At 42.9% G+C, this 16,977-nt stretch overlaps 1 protein-coding gene across 1 annotated transcript in view; it reads right to left on the bottom strand.

Annotated features, from left to right (window-relative positions):
• Positions 1-16,977, bottom strand: part of WDR49 (WD repeat domain 49) — a 314,656-nt gene that overhangs the window by 167,346 nt on the left and 130,333 nt on the right. The window contains exons 6-7 of the mRNA XM_077290613.1: positions 7,322-7,470; positions 6,828-7,061 (exon numbers count right to left, since the gene is read on the bottom strand). Coding sequence (XP_077146728.1) covers positions 6,828-7,061; positions 7,322-7,470 — 383 coding nt within the window. The remainder of the gene's footprint in view (positions 1-6,827; positions 7,062-7,321; positions 7,471-16,977) is intronic.

Below are 16,977 nucleotides of genomic sequence, written 5' to 3'. Positions count from 1 at the left end.
TTTATTATAACATCTCTGAGAAGTTGGTTTGCCGACCTGTGGATCTGCAACAGCTGACATCTACATGCTCTTACTCTGCATCAGGTGAGCAGTTCTCTAACATTGATTGGAGTAATCCGTGGGATAAGACCCTATTTGCGCTTTTTTGTTTCCTATTATTCTACTATTTCTTGAGAATGGAGAGAATATTTAATAAAGTAAATTTTGCTAGTTTTACAAACACTTGGAAACTAACTATTATGACTACACTTCAAAAAAAAAACATGCAGACTGTATCAGCTATCTGGCTTAAACCATAAGTTTATATATTTTAAACCCTATTTTATTTTTTTCTGTATGACTTTATATAGTGTGGTAGTTCAACTCACTTGACAGTACACGGAGGTAGAAAAAAAGGAACGCTGTCTCTTTAAGTCTTCGGTTGGTTTTATTATATGGCAGCATACACTAACAAGAAGGGGAAGGTAAACACAGCCCTTCAGGCAAAAACAGGAAAAACAACAAAGAAAACGAAATGCTGCAACAGAGTCCATACGGTTGCGGATAACATCCCGCTCTGGAGCAACACAGGTTCAGTCTTTCCTCCTCAGGACACAGAACCACTGGAGATCCTTCCTCCAGTCTTACTGAACAAAGACTGCCTCTGGAGTCCAGCTATTTAAGGCCCAGACCATGTGACTCCTTCCCCATGTGACTGAACACATGACTGTGACATCACACAGATCCTGTCAGCACATGGTTGTGCCTGCTCTGCAGGTGGAGATAAGGTGGACATCCTCCCACCCACTCTATGGATGTCCACGTAAACACCAGCCAATTATGCAACTTAGTTAAATCCTGACAACACTTAATGTGATGGAGGAAAATACTCTGGGTTTTCTCATCACGGACGCCATTAAGCGTAGTGACACATATCTCCCCTCCAGTACTTTACCAGTGACTTTGTCACAATATTTTACTATAAATTGAGATTGACAGGTTTATTCACTCCCTCCCCAGGCCAGTGCAGGTTGCCCAGGGAGACCCCCGGAATGCGGATGACCAGGTGGGCCTAATAGAAAGGTACCAGGTAGTCGAGAGGTCCCTAAGGAAGCTGGGGGGTGGCATGTCTTCATACTTGAGTACCCAGCAGGAGCCCAAGTCCCAAAAGAGGGGTAACAGAGCCACCACTGTGGGGGAGTCTGAGGTCCCCAGGAGCTGCTGGGGGCCTACCAAAGGCTGCTGGTAAAGATCTGATTTGCTGGTGGTGTCCTGGTCCCGGACACATAGCGGCCTGTGGTCCTATGTCTTCCCAGCAGATGGATTGTAGCCTAGGCAGGAGCTGCTCATATTATGCTTGCCATGCCTACAGTGTGGACTATCAGCCTGGAGAAGGACCGCAGTCATGTCCCGTGACCATAAATGGAGTACTAGTGTCAGGACTCTTGGACTCAGGGAGTTGGTGACCCTGATAAGGGCCACACTTCCCCACCAGTTTTTCTGATGGACCCGTCGAGGCTATGTGCACCTGTTGTGTATGCGTCTTTGCAGCAGTTTTCCGCTGCAAAAACGCATACACAACACAACCCAGATTAAAAATAATAATAAAAAAAAAAAAATTGCAATATTCTTACCGTCTGGCATACTGCGCAGCATTACCAATGCTCGCGATGCTCCCGGCAGCTGGCATTCCCAGTAATGCCTTGCGTGCAATGACCTCTGATGACGTAGGAGTCTCGCGAGACCGTGACGTCATCGGGTCATTTTGCAATGCATTACTGGGAACACTAGCTGCTGGGAGCATTGCGAGCATTGGTAACGCTGCACGGGACACCGGGAAGTAAGAATATTTGCGATTTTTTTATTTTAATTTTTTTATTTTTAACATTATATCTTGTTACTCTATTGATGCTGCATAGGCAGCATCAATAGTAAAAAGAGAGAGAGAGAATTTCCCTGACTGGAAATTCTTCCGTGCATGCTCAGTTTCAAAAGACAGAACCCGTCGCTGGATTTCTGCTTTTGACAGTCAGCGACGGATCCTGCGTCCATAGGCTTCCATTATAGTCAACGACGGGCAGTGCAGGATCCGTCGCTGAGCGATTTTCCAACGTACAGAAAAAACGTTCCTCTGTGCGTTGTCCCCGCCCGATGGACAGCAATTTTCCGATGGATCCAGTGCACGATGGATGAAACGGATGGCTATCCATCACAATCTGTTGCTAATACAAGTCTATGGGAAAAAACAGGATCCAGCAGAAAAATTTGCTGGATCCTGTTTTTCAAAAATTGACGGATTTTGACGGGAGCTCAAAGACAGAAGTGTGAAAGAGGCCTTAGAGTTCAGAAAAGCCAGGGAGCTGACACAGCTCATAGGGGCCAGGGAGTCCCAGGCGTCCTGTACGGCTTTAGATCCCGGGACAGCACTGTGACTCTGCAATGTTAAAGAAAAGGGCCCAGCCATCCAGTGTTATTGGGCCAGAAGATTACAGCCAAAGGATTGCAGCAGGATAAGGTTGCAGGTTACTCCAAGATGTGGCAGCTTTCTACATGGGCAGATGCCCTCCTGTCTGGGGCAAAACAGACAAGGAAACTCCGAAGGGTAGTCAAGCTGTACAGGGAGGATGCTGCAGTACCGGTCAGGTCGGTGTGATCTGGGTAAAATGAGAAAAACATAGAAGAGAGCACAGGGAAAGTAAATGATGTGAATGGTGCTATACTCTGCGTTGATGCTGTAACTGATGTGGACGTGCTGCGATTGAAAACAAGAAAAGTTCTACATTTAAAGCTTGAATTGGACTCTGTCTCTTTATATGCAGCAACACAGCAGCAGAACTTCAGCAGCCCTGATGGGACCCCAACGGTGCAGAGGGTGAGGCAGAAGGTATACAAGAAATGGGACATTGTTTATATGTGACTGGAGGCCAGGGCATGCATAACCAGATATGCTCAGCCATGACTACGGCCCTGGCTCCTCTCACATATCCACGAGGATACTAAGGACTACCCTACTGCCATTGTGTTGATAAAAACAAGCTACAATACGGAGTCCCATGAGGTTGGGATAGTCAGAGACTTGCTACACCCCGTGATAATTGTGCAGGACTTCAGCCTGTGCCGGGACTTGTAGGGAAAGGCAGGGGTGCCAAGTGACTCATACAGGAACCAGCACAACCCTGTTGGACCCCCGTCACAGTCAGAGGTGGAGGAGTTCCCTTAGTGTGTCCTAGATGATGATGAGGATGAAACAGTGACCAGTGAAGCCGAGGTCTCTGGGCTGGGCATTTCTGGGGAAAATTTGGGGACTGCTCAAATGCAGGATCTTACCTTAAAGAGGGCCTTTGAAAATCTGTCAGTGATCAACAATTTGGTTGCTCAAGAGCTGGGGGGTTGACACCAGGTAACCACACTTTGCGGTCAATGGCAAATTATTGTATTGTGTGACCACACTGAGGGGAGGTGAGATATTGGAGCAGCTGTTGGTTCTAGCACCCTACTGGCAGAGGGTTTTAGACATGGTACATTTGCACGTTTTGTGGGGACATCTGGGGTAGAGAAAACACAGGAAACGATATTGCAGAGGTTCTATTGGCCGGTATGTTACCTGGAGATCCTGAATTATTGTAGGTTCTGCCCCACCTGCCAGATAACTGCTCCCTCTTCTCATTTCCGAAGTCCCCTGGTCCCGTTACCCATAATAGCAATCCCATTTGAGAGAATTGCCATGGACCTAATAGGTCCTCTAGTTAAGTCTGCACAAGGGAACCAATATATCCTAGTAGTCATGGACTATGCAACCCGGCACCCTGAGGCAGTACCACTAAGGAACTCTTTGGTCAAGCGTATGGCCCGGAATGGGCCTGCCGAAGGAGATTTTGACAGATCAGGGAACCTCTTTTATGAGCACGATGATGATGAGCTGTGCAGGGTCCTCCAGCTTGCCCAGCTTAGGGTACTGTCTCACAGTGGCACTTTTGTCGCTACGACGGTACGATCCGTGACGTTCCAGCGATATCCATACGATATCGCTGTGTCTGACACGCAGCAGCAATCAGGGACCCTGCTGAGAATCGTACATCGTAGCAGATCGTTTGGAACTTTCTTTCGTCGCTGGATCTCCCGCTGTCATCGTTGGATCAGTGTGTGTGACACCGATCCAGCGATGCGTTCGCTTGTAACCAGGGTAAACATCGGGTTACTAAGCGCAGGGCCACGCTTAGTAACCCGATGTTTACCCTGGTTACCATCGTAAAAGTAAAAAAAACAAAACAGTACATACTCACATTCCGGTGTCCGTCAGGTCCCTTGCCGTCCGCTTCCCGCTCTGACTGACTGCCGGCCGTAAAGTAAGAGCAGAACACAGCGGTGACGTCACCGCTGTGATCTGCTTTCACTTAACGGCGGCACTCAGTCAGAGCAGGAAGCAGACGGCAAGGGACCTGACGGACACCGGAATGTGAGTATGTACTGTTTGGTTTTTTTTACTTTTACGATGGTAACCAGGGTAAACATCGGGTTACTAAGCGTGGCCCTGCGCTTAGTAACCCGATGTTTACCCTGGTTACCCGGGGCCTTCGGCATCGTTGGTCGCTGGAGAGCGGTCTGTGTGACAGCTCTCCAGCGACCACGCAACGACTTTCCAACGATCACGGCCAGGTCGTATCGCTGGTCGTGATCGTTGGAAAGTTGCAGAGTGTGACAGTACCCTTACACTTTAACATGAAGCTAGAGACAAAAGACACTAAAACCTAAGCTCAGGCCAGATGTGGAGGGTGGGGCTGCCTAATATAGCATCTGTTAGTTGGTGATTGTCTGGGGAATCGAAACCCTGCAGAAGACAGCACAGTTAAATTCCTGCAGAATCTGGCCCAAGCACCCTATAGCTATGTGGAGACAGCAGTGAGTAGCATGGCGTCGGGAATGCATGTGAGTTAACACCGTAACACTCTGCTGTATTTATTACACAAGATACACTGAGAATGCTGTCTACATCACATCACAGACACAGATCTTGCTGTATACACCACACAGGATACAATAAGACACTGTGACATATATCACACAGCACATACTGAGGCTGTGCTGTATATATTTCACACAGGATGCACCGAGACTCTACTGTATACATCAAATAGGATACACTAGACTGAGATTATGTATAATTCACATTAAATATACCAAAGCTCTGCTTATACATCACATAGGATACACTGAGATTGCTGTCTAGTGTCTACACATCACATACGCTATAGAGAGGCTCTGCTGCTTATATCACATAAGATACACTGAGCATTTGCAATATACATCACGTAGGATACACTCATGCTTTGCTATATACATCACATAAGGTACACTGAGACTCTGCTGTATATATCATATAGGATACAAAGACTTCTGTATATAGATCACATTGGATACCCAAAGACTGCTGTATATACATCACATAAAATACACTGAGATTCTGCTGTATACATGGAGGAACTGTAGCTCTATGTCAATAATGTATCATTGGCTTCCATTAGATAGGAGCAAGAACATTGTGATGAGACTCTGGCATTATGGTAAATGTAGTCTGTATAAGAGGAACCATATCAGAGGAGAAGTAGAAATTGGGATGGTAATGAACCCAGAACTGTCATATCCAACTAAAAGAACAATATATGAGGCATACACAAGAAGCCCTACATTATTTTTCTTACTGTAGAGTCTCTTATTTATATGTCTATGCTGCGTCACATAGGCAAACAATAAATTGCTGAACACCTTTTTAAAAAGCAAAATGTTTAAAATTGAACTATTCTTTAACTTTGTAAGCACTTTAGCTCTACTGAATGTACAATGGTTATGATGAATTCAAGAGTAAAACAACTCTACCCAACTTCTGAAACTGTAATGTTCAGCATTCATTGAAACAGCATTACGGCACTGTAGATTAGTATAACGTTCAGGAGGGAATTATCAGACATATGTTGTGCAGCATGTAAACCCACTCTAGTGCTTTTAAACGTGAAAAATAAACTGGTCTGCAAGACATACACAAGTTTATATAACATCCTTAGTTTAATTGTATTTAGCCAAGAATAAAAATGAAAATCAATGAAGCAAATAATGAAGAGTAAATCCACCTGCATCAGAATCTGTTAGAAAGAGACTTCTAGTATTTGTATTTTATAATCTTTTTTTGTGTTACTATTTTTCCTTGTCAAATTACACTTTGAAAAAATTCCTAAAATGGTGTTTTCTCATTGGGCTTCACTTTTAGTGTGCACCATGTAGACTAGCGTAGGATCAGTGCTTTCCTTCACCTGGGACAAATGTCAAGAGCCCTGCTTGACCTTATGTCTTAATATCCTGGCAGTACAAGCCAGCCACCAGCTAAAACTTGAGGTCTGCAGTGTTCTTCTTGTCTTCTTGTCATTACTGGGCAGTATTGCAAATGTAATAACGCCCTTATAGGTTGTATGCTCACAGAGCAGGATCACACAACTTCTTTGTCGCACCCTCATCACAACACAGTCACCTGGCCATAGAGCATGCTCGAATTACACCCAATCCTGATGATTTCCTAAATTTAAGTTTTAGATTTGAAATGGTCAGCACGGTGGCTCATTGGTTACCACTGCTGCTTTACAGCTTTGGGGTCCTGGGTTCAGGTCCCACCAAGATGACATCTGCAAGAAGTTTGTATGGTCTCCCCATGTCTGCATGCATTTCCATCCACACTCTTAAAACATACTCATAGGAAATTTAGATTGTGAAGCCTCAATGAGGACAGTGATGATGATATCTGTAAATTGCTGGTAGAATATGATGGTTCTATATAAGCAAAAATGATAAATAAAATGTACCTGTTTGAATGTAGAGTTGTACAGAACACATGTCACTGACTTTTCATGACTTGTAACCCTTTTACTGGCCTCTTTTTTCATCTCCAGTACGGACAGCTGATTGTTGAAAGATAGAAACAGACGTCCGTGGGGTTCATAGAAGTAAAAGGACAATTGAAATTCCTGCGTTTTGGGGAAGATTCCAGCTATGCGTTGAATGCACACCTGATGATGAATGTCCCAGATCCTCAACACCTGCAAGATAATATATTCTGCAGCTATAAATCACATACAAGATCCTGGCTCCATTTCACTGAGCTGTAGTCTTATGAACATGTACAATACCGAGGACTTGAGGATGGGAGAAAATTGTTTTTTTTGTGTTAGTAAAAATAACAGATTCTGTAAAACAGTAAGAAGCAAAAATATGATCCTAGTGACAAGCACATAGTAAATGATGACATAGACTGCATAGACGCCATACCCTCAATTATTACTAGATCATCTAATCTCACCTTGTCTTTAGAAAAGCTAAACAGCTGTTTGCGACTGGCAATGAATTTGACAGCGATCACACTGGCCATGTTGCCTTGCAGAATGCCCGTGGGTTTGGAGACAACATATGGGTTCCAAAGACAAATCTTGTGATCAATTCCAGCAGTCGCTGTTATGAAAAAATAAAACTTTGTAGAATTTATATCTATATTTGATGTTTATTCACTCAATATAGAGATCTCAAAAGCTAGGCTGCATTGTGTTATACTTAAACTATGTGATAAGTCACTGGAGGAAATTTGGGAAGAAATTAGGTAGATTATATCTCAAATTGTGACTTTAAGAGTAAACTGTATTATATTATAGCTAAGTTTTATTCCGTCCTGCACTTTGTCCAAAACCATCCATTTGGGGTACGGTGTATGTAAACACTACCCTGATTTGGCCCAGGATACCACAGATTTGTCAAGATTGTTTATTAAAAAATTAGGACAATTCTGGCACATTCAGGACAGTTAGCATTTATTTTAGTTTTTGTTATTTTTTTTTTTTTATAGATTTGTGCCTCAGCAACTTCAGAAATTTTGAAACGAGGAAGAAAGATGTGTAGCCAATCATTAGTGATGAGCGAATATGCTCGTTACTCGAGATTTCTCGAGCACGCTCAGGTGTCCTCCGAGTAATTTTTATTGCTCGGAGATTTAATTTTTCTTGCCGCAGCTGAATGATTTACATCTGTTAGCCAGCATAAGTACATGTGGGGGTTGCCTGGTTGCTAGGGAACCTCTACATGTACTTTTGTTGGCTAACAGATGTAAATCATTCAGCTGCGGCAAGAAAAACTAAATCTCCGAGCACTAAAAAATACTCTGAGGACGAGTGTATTCGCTCATCACTTCCAATCATTTTATAAAATGTGCCATGTTTAATAAAGATTAAAGGGGTTTTCTCACTAACAAAGTTGATTTTAATCAATACATCTTGGAACAATAATAATTTCCACAATTGGATGTGTTTAAAAAAAATGTCCCTGTGCTGAGATAATCTTATAAATCTGCCCCTGCTGTGTACTGTGTAATGGCCGTGTCTGACAGTGCAGAAACATGGTCTGATCATACCACAGCTCCTGGGCAGGGAGGAAGCAAAAGAGAATACAGACAGGATAGCATGGGATCACAGCTGATTATTTTTATGAGATAAAGCATTTCCCTGCCGGTTTTTAAAAAATATTTTACCTCAAGAATTATTTGCTATCCCATGCTGTTCTGCCTGTATACTTTTTTTAAATCCACCCCTGCCCAGGAGCTGTGGTATGATCAGACCATGTCCCTGCACGGTCAGACCCAGCCATTACACAGTACACAGCAGGGAAACATTTATAAGATTATCTCAGCACAGGGACATTTTATTAAACACATCCAATTGTGAAACTCATTCTTAAGGTACCTTCACACGAAACGACGCTGCAGCGATAGCGACAACGATGCCGATCGCTGCAGCGTCGCTGTTTGATCGCTGGAGAGCTGTCACACAGACCGCTCTCCAGCGACCAACGATGCCAAGGTCCCCGGGTAACCAGGGTAAACATCGGGTTGCTAAGCGCAGGGCCGCGCTTAGTAACCCGATGTTTACCCTGGTTACCAGCGTAAAATGTAAAAAAACAAACAGTACATACTTACATTCGCGTCCCCCGGCGTCCGCTTCCTGCACTGACTGAGCGCCGGCCCTAACAGCAGAGCGGTGACGTCACCACTGTGCTGTACTTTCACTTTCACTTTGCGGCGCTCAGTCAGTGTGGGAGGCAGACGGCGGGGGATGCGAATGTAAGTATGTACTGTTTGTTTTTTTTACATTTTACACTGGTAACCAGGGTAAACATCGGGTTACTAAGCGCGGCCCTGCGCTTAGTAACCCGATGTTTACCCTGGTTACCAGTGTAAAATATCGCTGGTATCGTTGCTTTTGCTGTCAAACACAACGATACACTGCGATCGGACGACCAAATAAAGTTCTGAACTTTATTCAGCGACCAGCGACATCACAGCAGGATCCTGATCGCTGCTGCGTGTCAAACTAAACGATATCGCTAGCCAGGACGCTGCAACGTCACGGATCACTAGCGATATCGTTACAAAGTCGTTTCGTGTGAAGGTACCTTTATTCCAATATATTTTGATTAAAATCAATTTGGTTCGTGGGAAAATCTCTTTAAATTACTTTATGGCTTAGAAGATGATTGAAATAAATGTAAGTATCTACAACATGTAATGAGCTAAGCAAAATATATTTTGGTACATGGGCGACTTTGATACATTTGGCACAATTTGTTAAATTTTTACTTCTAACATTTGATAAATACTCTTCAACTTCTAGTTGACCCTGACAGCACAGATATGCACTCAGCAAAATGAAAAACTATGGAAGCACACACATTACATATAAATTGACAGGCATGTATGTCACTATATGTTTACTGCATTATCTAAGCATAAAGATAGAGAGCGCTGAGAGGCAATCACTGAAGATTCAAATTGTAAACTGCATTGTTGCTCTATTTACTGTGAATTAAAGGTGGGATTTCTAATGTCGGTTTTAATCCAATTGCATGACCCTATCTGTCCAGACAAGCAAAGCCGGCTTTAGACAAAGCGGACCCTGGGCAAAAGTTAAAAGTAAAGCCCCAACTGTACATCAAACAGAAACATTTAGGCTATGTGCCCACGTTGCAGAAATGCTGCGGAAATGTCCGCAGCATTTCCGCGACTCCCTTCCGCGGGTAAAACACATGTGGAATTTGCATGCATTTTCCTGCAAAACACAAGCGTTCTGCAAGCGTTTTTAGCTTGTAGAATGCTTGCGTTTTCCAAGCGATTTGGAAAAGTGATTGACAGGTTGGTCACACTTGTTAAGCATAGTGCTTGACAAGTGTAACCAACTTTTTACTATTGATGCTGCCTATGCAGCATCAATAGTAAAAGATAGAATGTTAAAAATAATTTAAAAAACTAAAATAAATATGGTTCTTCTCACCTTCCGACGGCCCCCGATCTCCTCAGCGGTGCTCCTGGTATGTTCCGTTCAAAGGGATGCTTTGCGCGAAGGACCTTTGTGACATCACGGTTTCGTGACCGCGACGTCATCCCAGGTGATTCATCCCTGGGAACGGAAGCCGCAGCATGCACCACTGAAAGCCGGGAGGACTACGGGGCCATCAGAAGGTAAGTATATGCCTATTTTTTATTTTAATTCTTTTTTTTTTTTTTACAGAAATAGGCCAACGTCACACCTAGCGTATCAAAATACAGTCTGTTTTTTACGGCTGAGACACGCAGAAAATTTCCTGAACAGTGATCCGTATTCAATGCGAGAATGCGTTTTTTTCTCCAAAAAATTATCCGTGTGTCATCCGTATGGCATCCATACGGCGAGATTTTCTTGCCGGCTTGCAAAATTGACATAGAATGGATCCATGGGCTCAAATATTCGTGAAAACATATATACAGTCTATATATATATATATATATATATATATATATATATATATATATATATATATATACAGTACAGACCAAAAGTTTGGACACACCTTCTCATTTAAAGATTTTTCTGTATTTTCATGACTATGAAAATTGTACATTCACACTGAAGGCATCAAAACTATGAATTAACACATGTGGAGTTATATACTCAACAAAAAAGTGTGAAACTACTGAAATTATGTCTTATATTCTAGGTTCTTCAAAGTAGCCACCTTTTGCTTTGATGACTGCTTTGCACACTCTTGGCATTCTCTTGATGAGCTTCAAGAGGTAGTCACCGGGAATGGTCTTCCAACAATTTTGCTTGATCGGTAGGGGTAGTGCACGTACATCCACACACCCTTTTAGCTATATACTGTATACCACTAACGCTATATCACTTCCATAGGGTATTTATATTATTTATCTCTGGTATTGTTCCAGTATAGGGTGTTTATTTATGAATGTCGGGGTTATTGCCCCCTCATTACTGACCTATTAGATAGGGGTTTGGTTTTTTAGTACATCATTGAATAAAGTATTCCATTTTATGGGGGTTATTTTTCGTTTGTAAGCTATTTTGTTCTTCCCTCAGTTACATATTTGTTGTTTGTTTGTTTGTTGTTGTTTAGTAAGTCCGGGAATGGTCTTCCAACAATTTTGAAGGAGTTCCCAGAGATGCTTAGCACTTGTTGCCCCTTTTGCCTTTACTCTACGGTCCAGCTCACTCCAGACCATCTCGATTGGGTTCAGGTCTGGTGACTGTGGAGGCCAGGTCATCTGACGTAGCACCCCATCACTCTCTTACTTGGTCAAATAGCCCTTACACAGCCTGGAGGTGTGTTTGGGGTCATTGTCCTGTTGAAAAATAAATGATGATCCAACTAAACGCAAACCGGATGGAATAGAATGCCACTGCAAGATGCTGTGGTAGCCATGCTGGTTCAGTATGCCTTCAATTTTGAATAAATCCCCAACATTGTCACCAGCAAAGCACCCCCACACCATCACACCTCCTCCTCCATGCTTCACGGTGGGAACCAGGCATGTAGAGTCCATTCGTTCACCTTTTCTGCATCGCACAAAGACATGGTGGTTGGAACCAAAGATCTCAAATTTGGACTCAGACCAAAGCACAGATTTCCACTGGTCTAATGTCCATTCATTGTGTTCTTTAGCCCAAACAAGTCTCTTCTCCTTGTTGCCTGTCCTTAGCAGTGGTTTCCTAGCAGCTATTTTACCATGAAGGCCTGCTGCACAAAGTCTCCTCTTAACAGTTGTTGTAGAGATGTGTCTGCTCCTAGAACTCTGTGAGGCATTGACCTGGTCTCTAATCTGAGCTGCTGTTAACCTGTGATTTCTGAGGCTGGTGACTCGGATAAACTTATCCTCAGAAGCAGAGGTGACTCTTGGTCTTCCTTTCCTGGGGTGGTCCTCATGTGAGCCAGTTTCTTTGTAGCGCTTGATGGTTTTTCCACTGCACTTGGGGACACTTTCAAAGTTTTCCCAATTTTTCGGACTGACTGACCTTTATTTCTTAAAGTAATGATGGCCACTCGTTTTTCTTTACTTAGCTGATTTTTTTCTTGCCATAATACAAATTCTAACAGTCTATTCAGTAGGACTATCAGCTGTGTATCCACCAGACTTCTGCACAACACAACTGATGGTCCCAACCCCATTTATAAGGCAAGAAATCCCACATATTAAACCTGACAGGGCACACCTGTGAAGTGAAAACCATTCCTGGTGACTACCTCTTGAAGCCCGTCAAGAGAATGCCAAGAGTGTGCAAAGCAGTCATCAAAGCAAAAGGTGGCTACATTGAAGAACCTAGAATATACTAGAATATAAGACATAATTTCAGTTGTTTCACACTTTTTGGTTAAGTATATAATTCCACATGTGTTAATTCATAGTTTTGATGCCTTCAGTGTGAATGTACAATTTTCATAGTCATGAAAATACAGAAAAATCTTTAATTGAGAAGGAGTGTCCAAACTTTTGGTCTGTACTGTATATGTCAGTGAGACATATATATATATACACATACATTTATTTATATTTCATACAGAGCTAGATAGCAGAAAAGTCGGTAATTCAATTGCCGGCTTTTGCTATCTCCTTATCAAACCCTACAGGATATGAGACATGGTTTACATACAGTAAACCATTTCATATCCCTTATATTTTTACAGATTCCTCACTATTAATGTTAGAAGTGTCTGTGTGTAAAATTTGGAAGCTCTAGGTGTTAAAATAAAGGGTTAAATCACAGAAAAAATTGGCTTGGGCTCCCGGGCAATTTTCTCCATCAGAGTGGGAAGACCAGTAACTGAGGGCAGACATTAATAGCCTAGAGGGGGACCATGGTTATTGCCCCCCCCCCCGCTAAAGACATCTGCCCCCAGAGATCCCAGAAAAGGCATATCTATAAGATGCGCCTATTCTGGCCACTCTTTTCCCACTCCCCTGTAGCAGTGGGATATGGGGTAATAAGGGGTTAATGTCACCTTGCTAATGTAAGGTGACATTAAGCCAGGTTAATAATGGAGAGATGTCAATAAGACACTTATTCATTATTAATCCAATAGTAATAAAGGGTTAAATAAACACACACACATTATGAATAAAGTATTTTAATGAAATAAATAAACACATGGGGTTTTAAATCACGGAAAAATATAATATAACGGATATGAAATGGTTTACTGTATGTAGACCATGTCTCTTATCCTATCGGGTTTGATAAGGAGATAGGAAAAGCCGGCAATTGAATTACCGGCTTTTAAGCTATCTAGCTCTGTAATTAATATAAATATATATATATATATATATATATATATATATATATATATATATATGTGTGTGTGTCAATGACATATATATATATATATATATATATATATATATATATATCTACCTATACTATGTGTAGACATTTATTCTACCTATTCTATTCTATTCTGTCAGTGTGATTTTACTGTACACCGCACTGAATTGCCAGCTTTTCTATAGAACACCGCTGCGTATTTCTCGCAAGTCACACTGTTGGTCCGTGTGTAATCCGTATTTTTCTCGCCCCCATAGACTTTCATTGGCGGATTTTTTGCACAATACGCTGACAAAAGCAGCATGCTGCGATTTTCTCAGCCTGTAAAATACCGCCGAGAAATATAAGGCTGATGGAAGCTGCCCCATAGAGAAACATTGGTCCGTGTGCAGTGCGTAGTTTTTGCGCCTCTCGCTCGTCTCCTCTCTAGTGTGACGCTGGCCATATGGTTCCCAAGGGCCTGGAGGAGAGATTATGATTTAAAAAGAGAAAACACAATAGTTTGAAAATAATTGGCTTTACCCAACCACTAACCATGAGTGGGGAAAAAGTTTTGGTGTTATTCATATTCTCTGAAAAAAGGCCAGGAAAGCAAAAATTCTGCTAGAGTATGTAAACTTTTGAGCACAACTGTATGTATACCATAGCACATACAGTACATACAAATGTGTGTATATACACACACCACACATACACATGTCTATATACACAAAGCACATGCATACACATGTGTATATAAACACAGCACATACACACACACACACACATATATACAGCACATACACATATATAGAAATATATGTAAACACTCAGCACATACACATGTATATATGCCTCCCACAGCACATACTCAGATCAGACCTTGTGTGTCACTAAGGGTGCCGTCTCACAAAACGATTTACCAATGATCACGACCAGCGATACGACCTGGCCGTGATCGTTGGTAAGTCGTTGTGTGGTCGCTGGAGAGCTGTCACACACACAGCTCTCCAGCGACCAACGATGCCGAGGTCCCCGGGTAACCAGCGGTAAGGGCCGCGCTTAGTAACCCGATGTTTACCCTGGTTACCGTCGTAAATGTAAAAAAAACAAACAGTACATACTCACATTCCGGTGTCCGTCAGGTCCCTTGCCGTCTGTTTCCCGCACTGACTGACTCCCGGCCGTAAAGTGAAAGCAGATCACAGCGGTGACGTCACCAGATTCCTACTCCACACTGATGAGGGGCAAACACCCCGAAACAGCTGTCTGTGGATGGATACCATGCTTGGCATAGGTGGTTTTCCTGTATTGGATGCTTTCCTTTATTGGATGCTGCCCTTCCCGTGGTTGTCCCTTCCCGGGGAAAGGTCTGGCTATTCACTGCTTGCGTTGAGAAACACGTGATGGTGTCTCCGCAGCTATCCTACATGCATTTGCATATTTCCCATAAGGGATGGGGGCAGTGTTCTGGATCACTGCGTTGAGAAACACGTGATGGTGTCTCCGCGGTGTTGGATGTTTTGGTCTCCCCGAGGCCAATCATCTGTTCCTTCACAGCCTTTTACTAGGCACTGCTCCTAATAGCCAGATTCCTACTCCACACTTATGAGGGGCAAACACCCCGAAACAGCTGTCTGTGGATGGATACCATGCTTGGCATAGGTGGTTTTCCTGTATTGGATGTTTTCCTTTATTGGATGCTGCCCTTCCCGTGGTTGTTCCTTCCCGGGGAAAGGTCTGGCTATTCACTGCTTGCGTTGAGAAACACGTGATGGTGTCTCTGCAGCTATCCTACATGCATGTGCTCGTAATAGGCGCGGGCAGAATCGTGATCTCCCCGCGCCTATTAACTAGTTAAATGCCGCTGTCAAACGCAGACAGCGGCATTTAACTACCGCTTCCGGCCAGGCGGCCGGAAATGATCGCATCGCTGACCCCCGTCACATGACTGGAGGTCAGCGATGCCTCATCATTGTAACCATAGAGGTCCTTGAGACCTCTATGGTTACTGATCCACGGTAGCTGTGAGCGCCACCCTGTGGTCGGCGCTCCCAGCACACCTGATTTTCTGCTACATAGCAGCGAACATCAGATCGCTGCTATGTAGCAGAGGCGATCGCGTTCTGCCTGCTTCTAGCCTCCTATGGAGGCTATAGAAGCATGGCAAAAGTAAAAAAAAAAAGTAAAAAAAAATGTGAAAAAAATAAAAAAAATATAAATGTTTAAATCACCCCCCTTTCGCCCCAATCAAAATAAATCAATTAAAAAAAAAAATCAAACATACACATATTTGGTATCGCCGCGTTCAGAATCGCCCGATCTATCAATAAAAAAAGCATTAACCTGATCGCTAAACGGCGTAGTGAGAAAAAAATTAGAAACGCCAGAATTACGTTTTTTTGGTCGCCGCGACATTGCATTAAAATGCAATAACGAGCGAACAAAAGAACGTATCTGCACCGAAATGATATCATTAAAAATGCCAGCTCGGCACGCAAAAAATAAGCCCTCACCCGACCCCAGATTATGAAAAATGGAGACGCTACGAGTATCGGAAAATGGCGCAATTTTTTTTTTTGTAGCAAAGTTAGGAATTTTTTTTCACCACTTAGATAAAAAATAACCTAGTCATGTTAGGTGTCTATGAACTCGTACTGACCTGGATAATCATAATGGCAGGTCAGTTTTAGCATTTAGTGAACCTAGCAAAAAAGCCAAACAAAAAACAAGTGTGGGACTGCACTTTTTTTGCAATTTCACCGCACTTGGAATTTTTTTCCCGTTTTCTAGTACATGACATGGTAAAACCTATGATGTCGTTCAAAAGTACAACTCGTCCTGCAAAAAATAAGCCCTAACATGGCCAAATTGACGAAAAAATAAAAAAGTTATGGCTCTGGGAAGGAGGGGAGCGAAAAACAAACAAGGAAAAACGGAAAATCCCAAGGTCATGAAGGGGTTAAACAATATAAGTCATAACTGGTACAGGAGGAGAGAGGACCCTGCCCGCGAAGGCTCACAATCTACAAGGGATGGGTGAGAATACAGTAGGCATGTACAACTTTGACCTGCTTGCAACCTGACTGGGATCTGCTTATTCACCATTGATGGACTCAAACTTTGAAAGTCAAATTGTTTTGAAAGTAGGTACACCACTGAATTATATAGCCTTTCTGGACTTAGGTAGAAGCACCTATTATAACGATTCCACCCCTCAGTGCTGAGCTGTCTGTGCAGACAGCTCAGTTGTCTGGTCTGGTGCAGGGGCGTGCTGAGCTGTCTGTGTTTTTATTGAGAGCTCAGCTATCCAATCTGAGATTGAAAGGTGCTGCACTCTCACCAG

Source organism: Ranitomeya variabilis, chromosome 2, assembly GCF_051348905.1.
Source record: "Ranitomeya variabilis isolate aRanVar5 chromosome 2, aRanVar5.hap1, whole genome shotgun sequence".
Taxonomy (NCBI): Eukaryota; Metazoa; Chordata; class Amphibia; order Anura; family Dendrobatidae; genus Ranitomeya; species Ranitomeya variabilis.
This window is presented reverse-complemented; position numbering and strand designations above follow the sequence as displayed.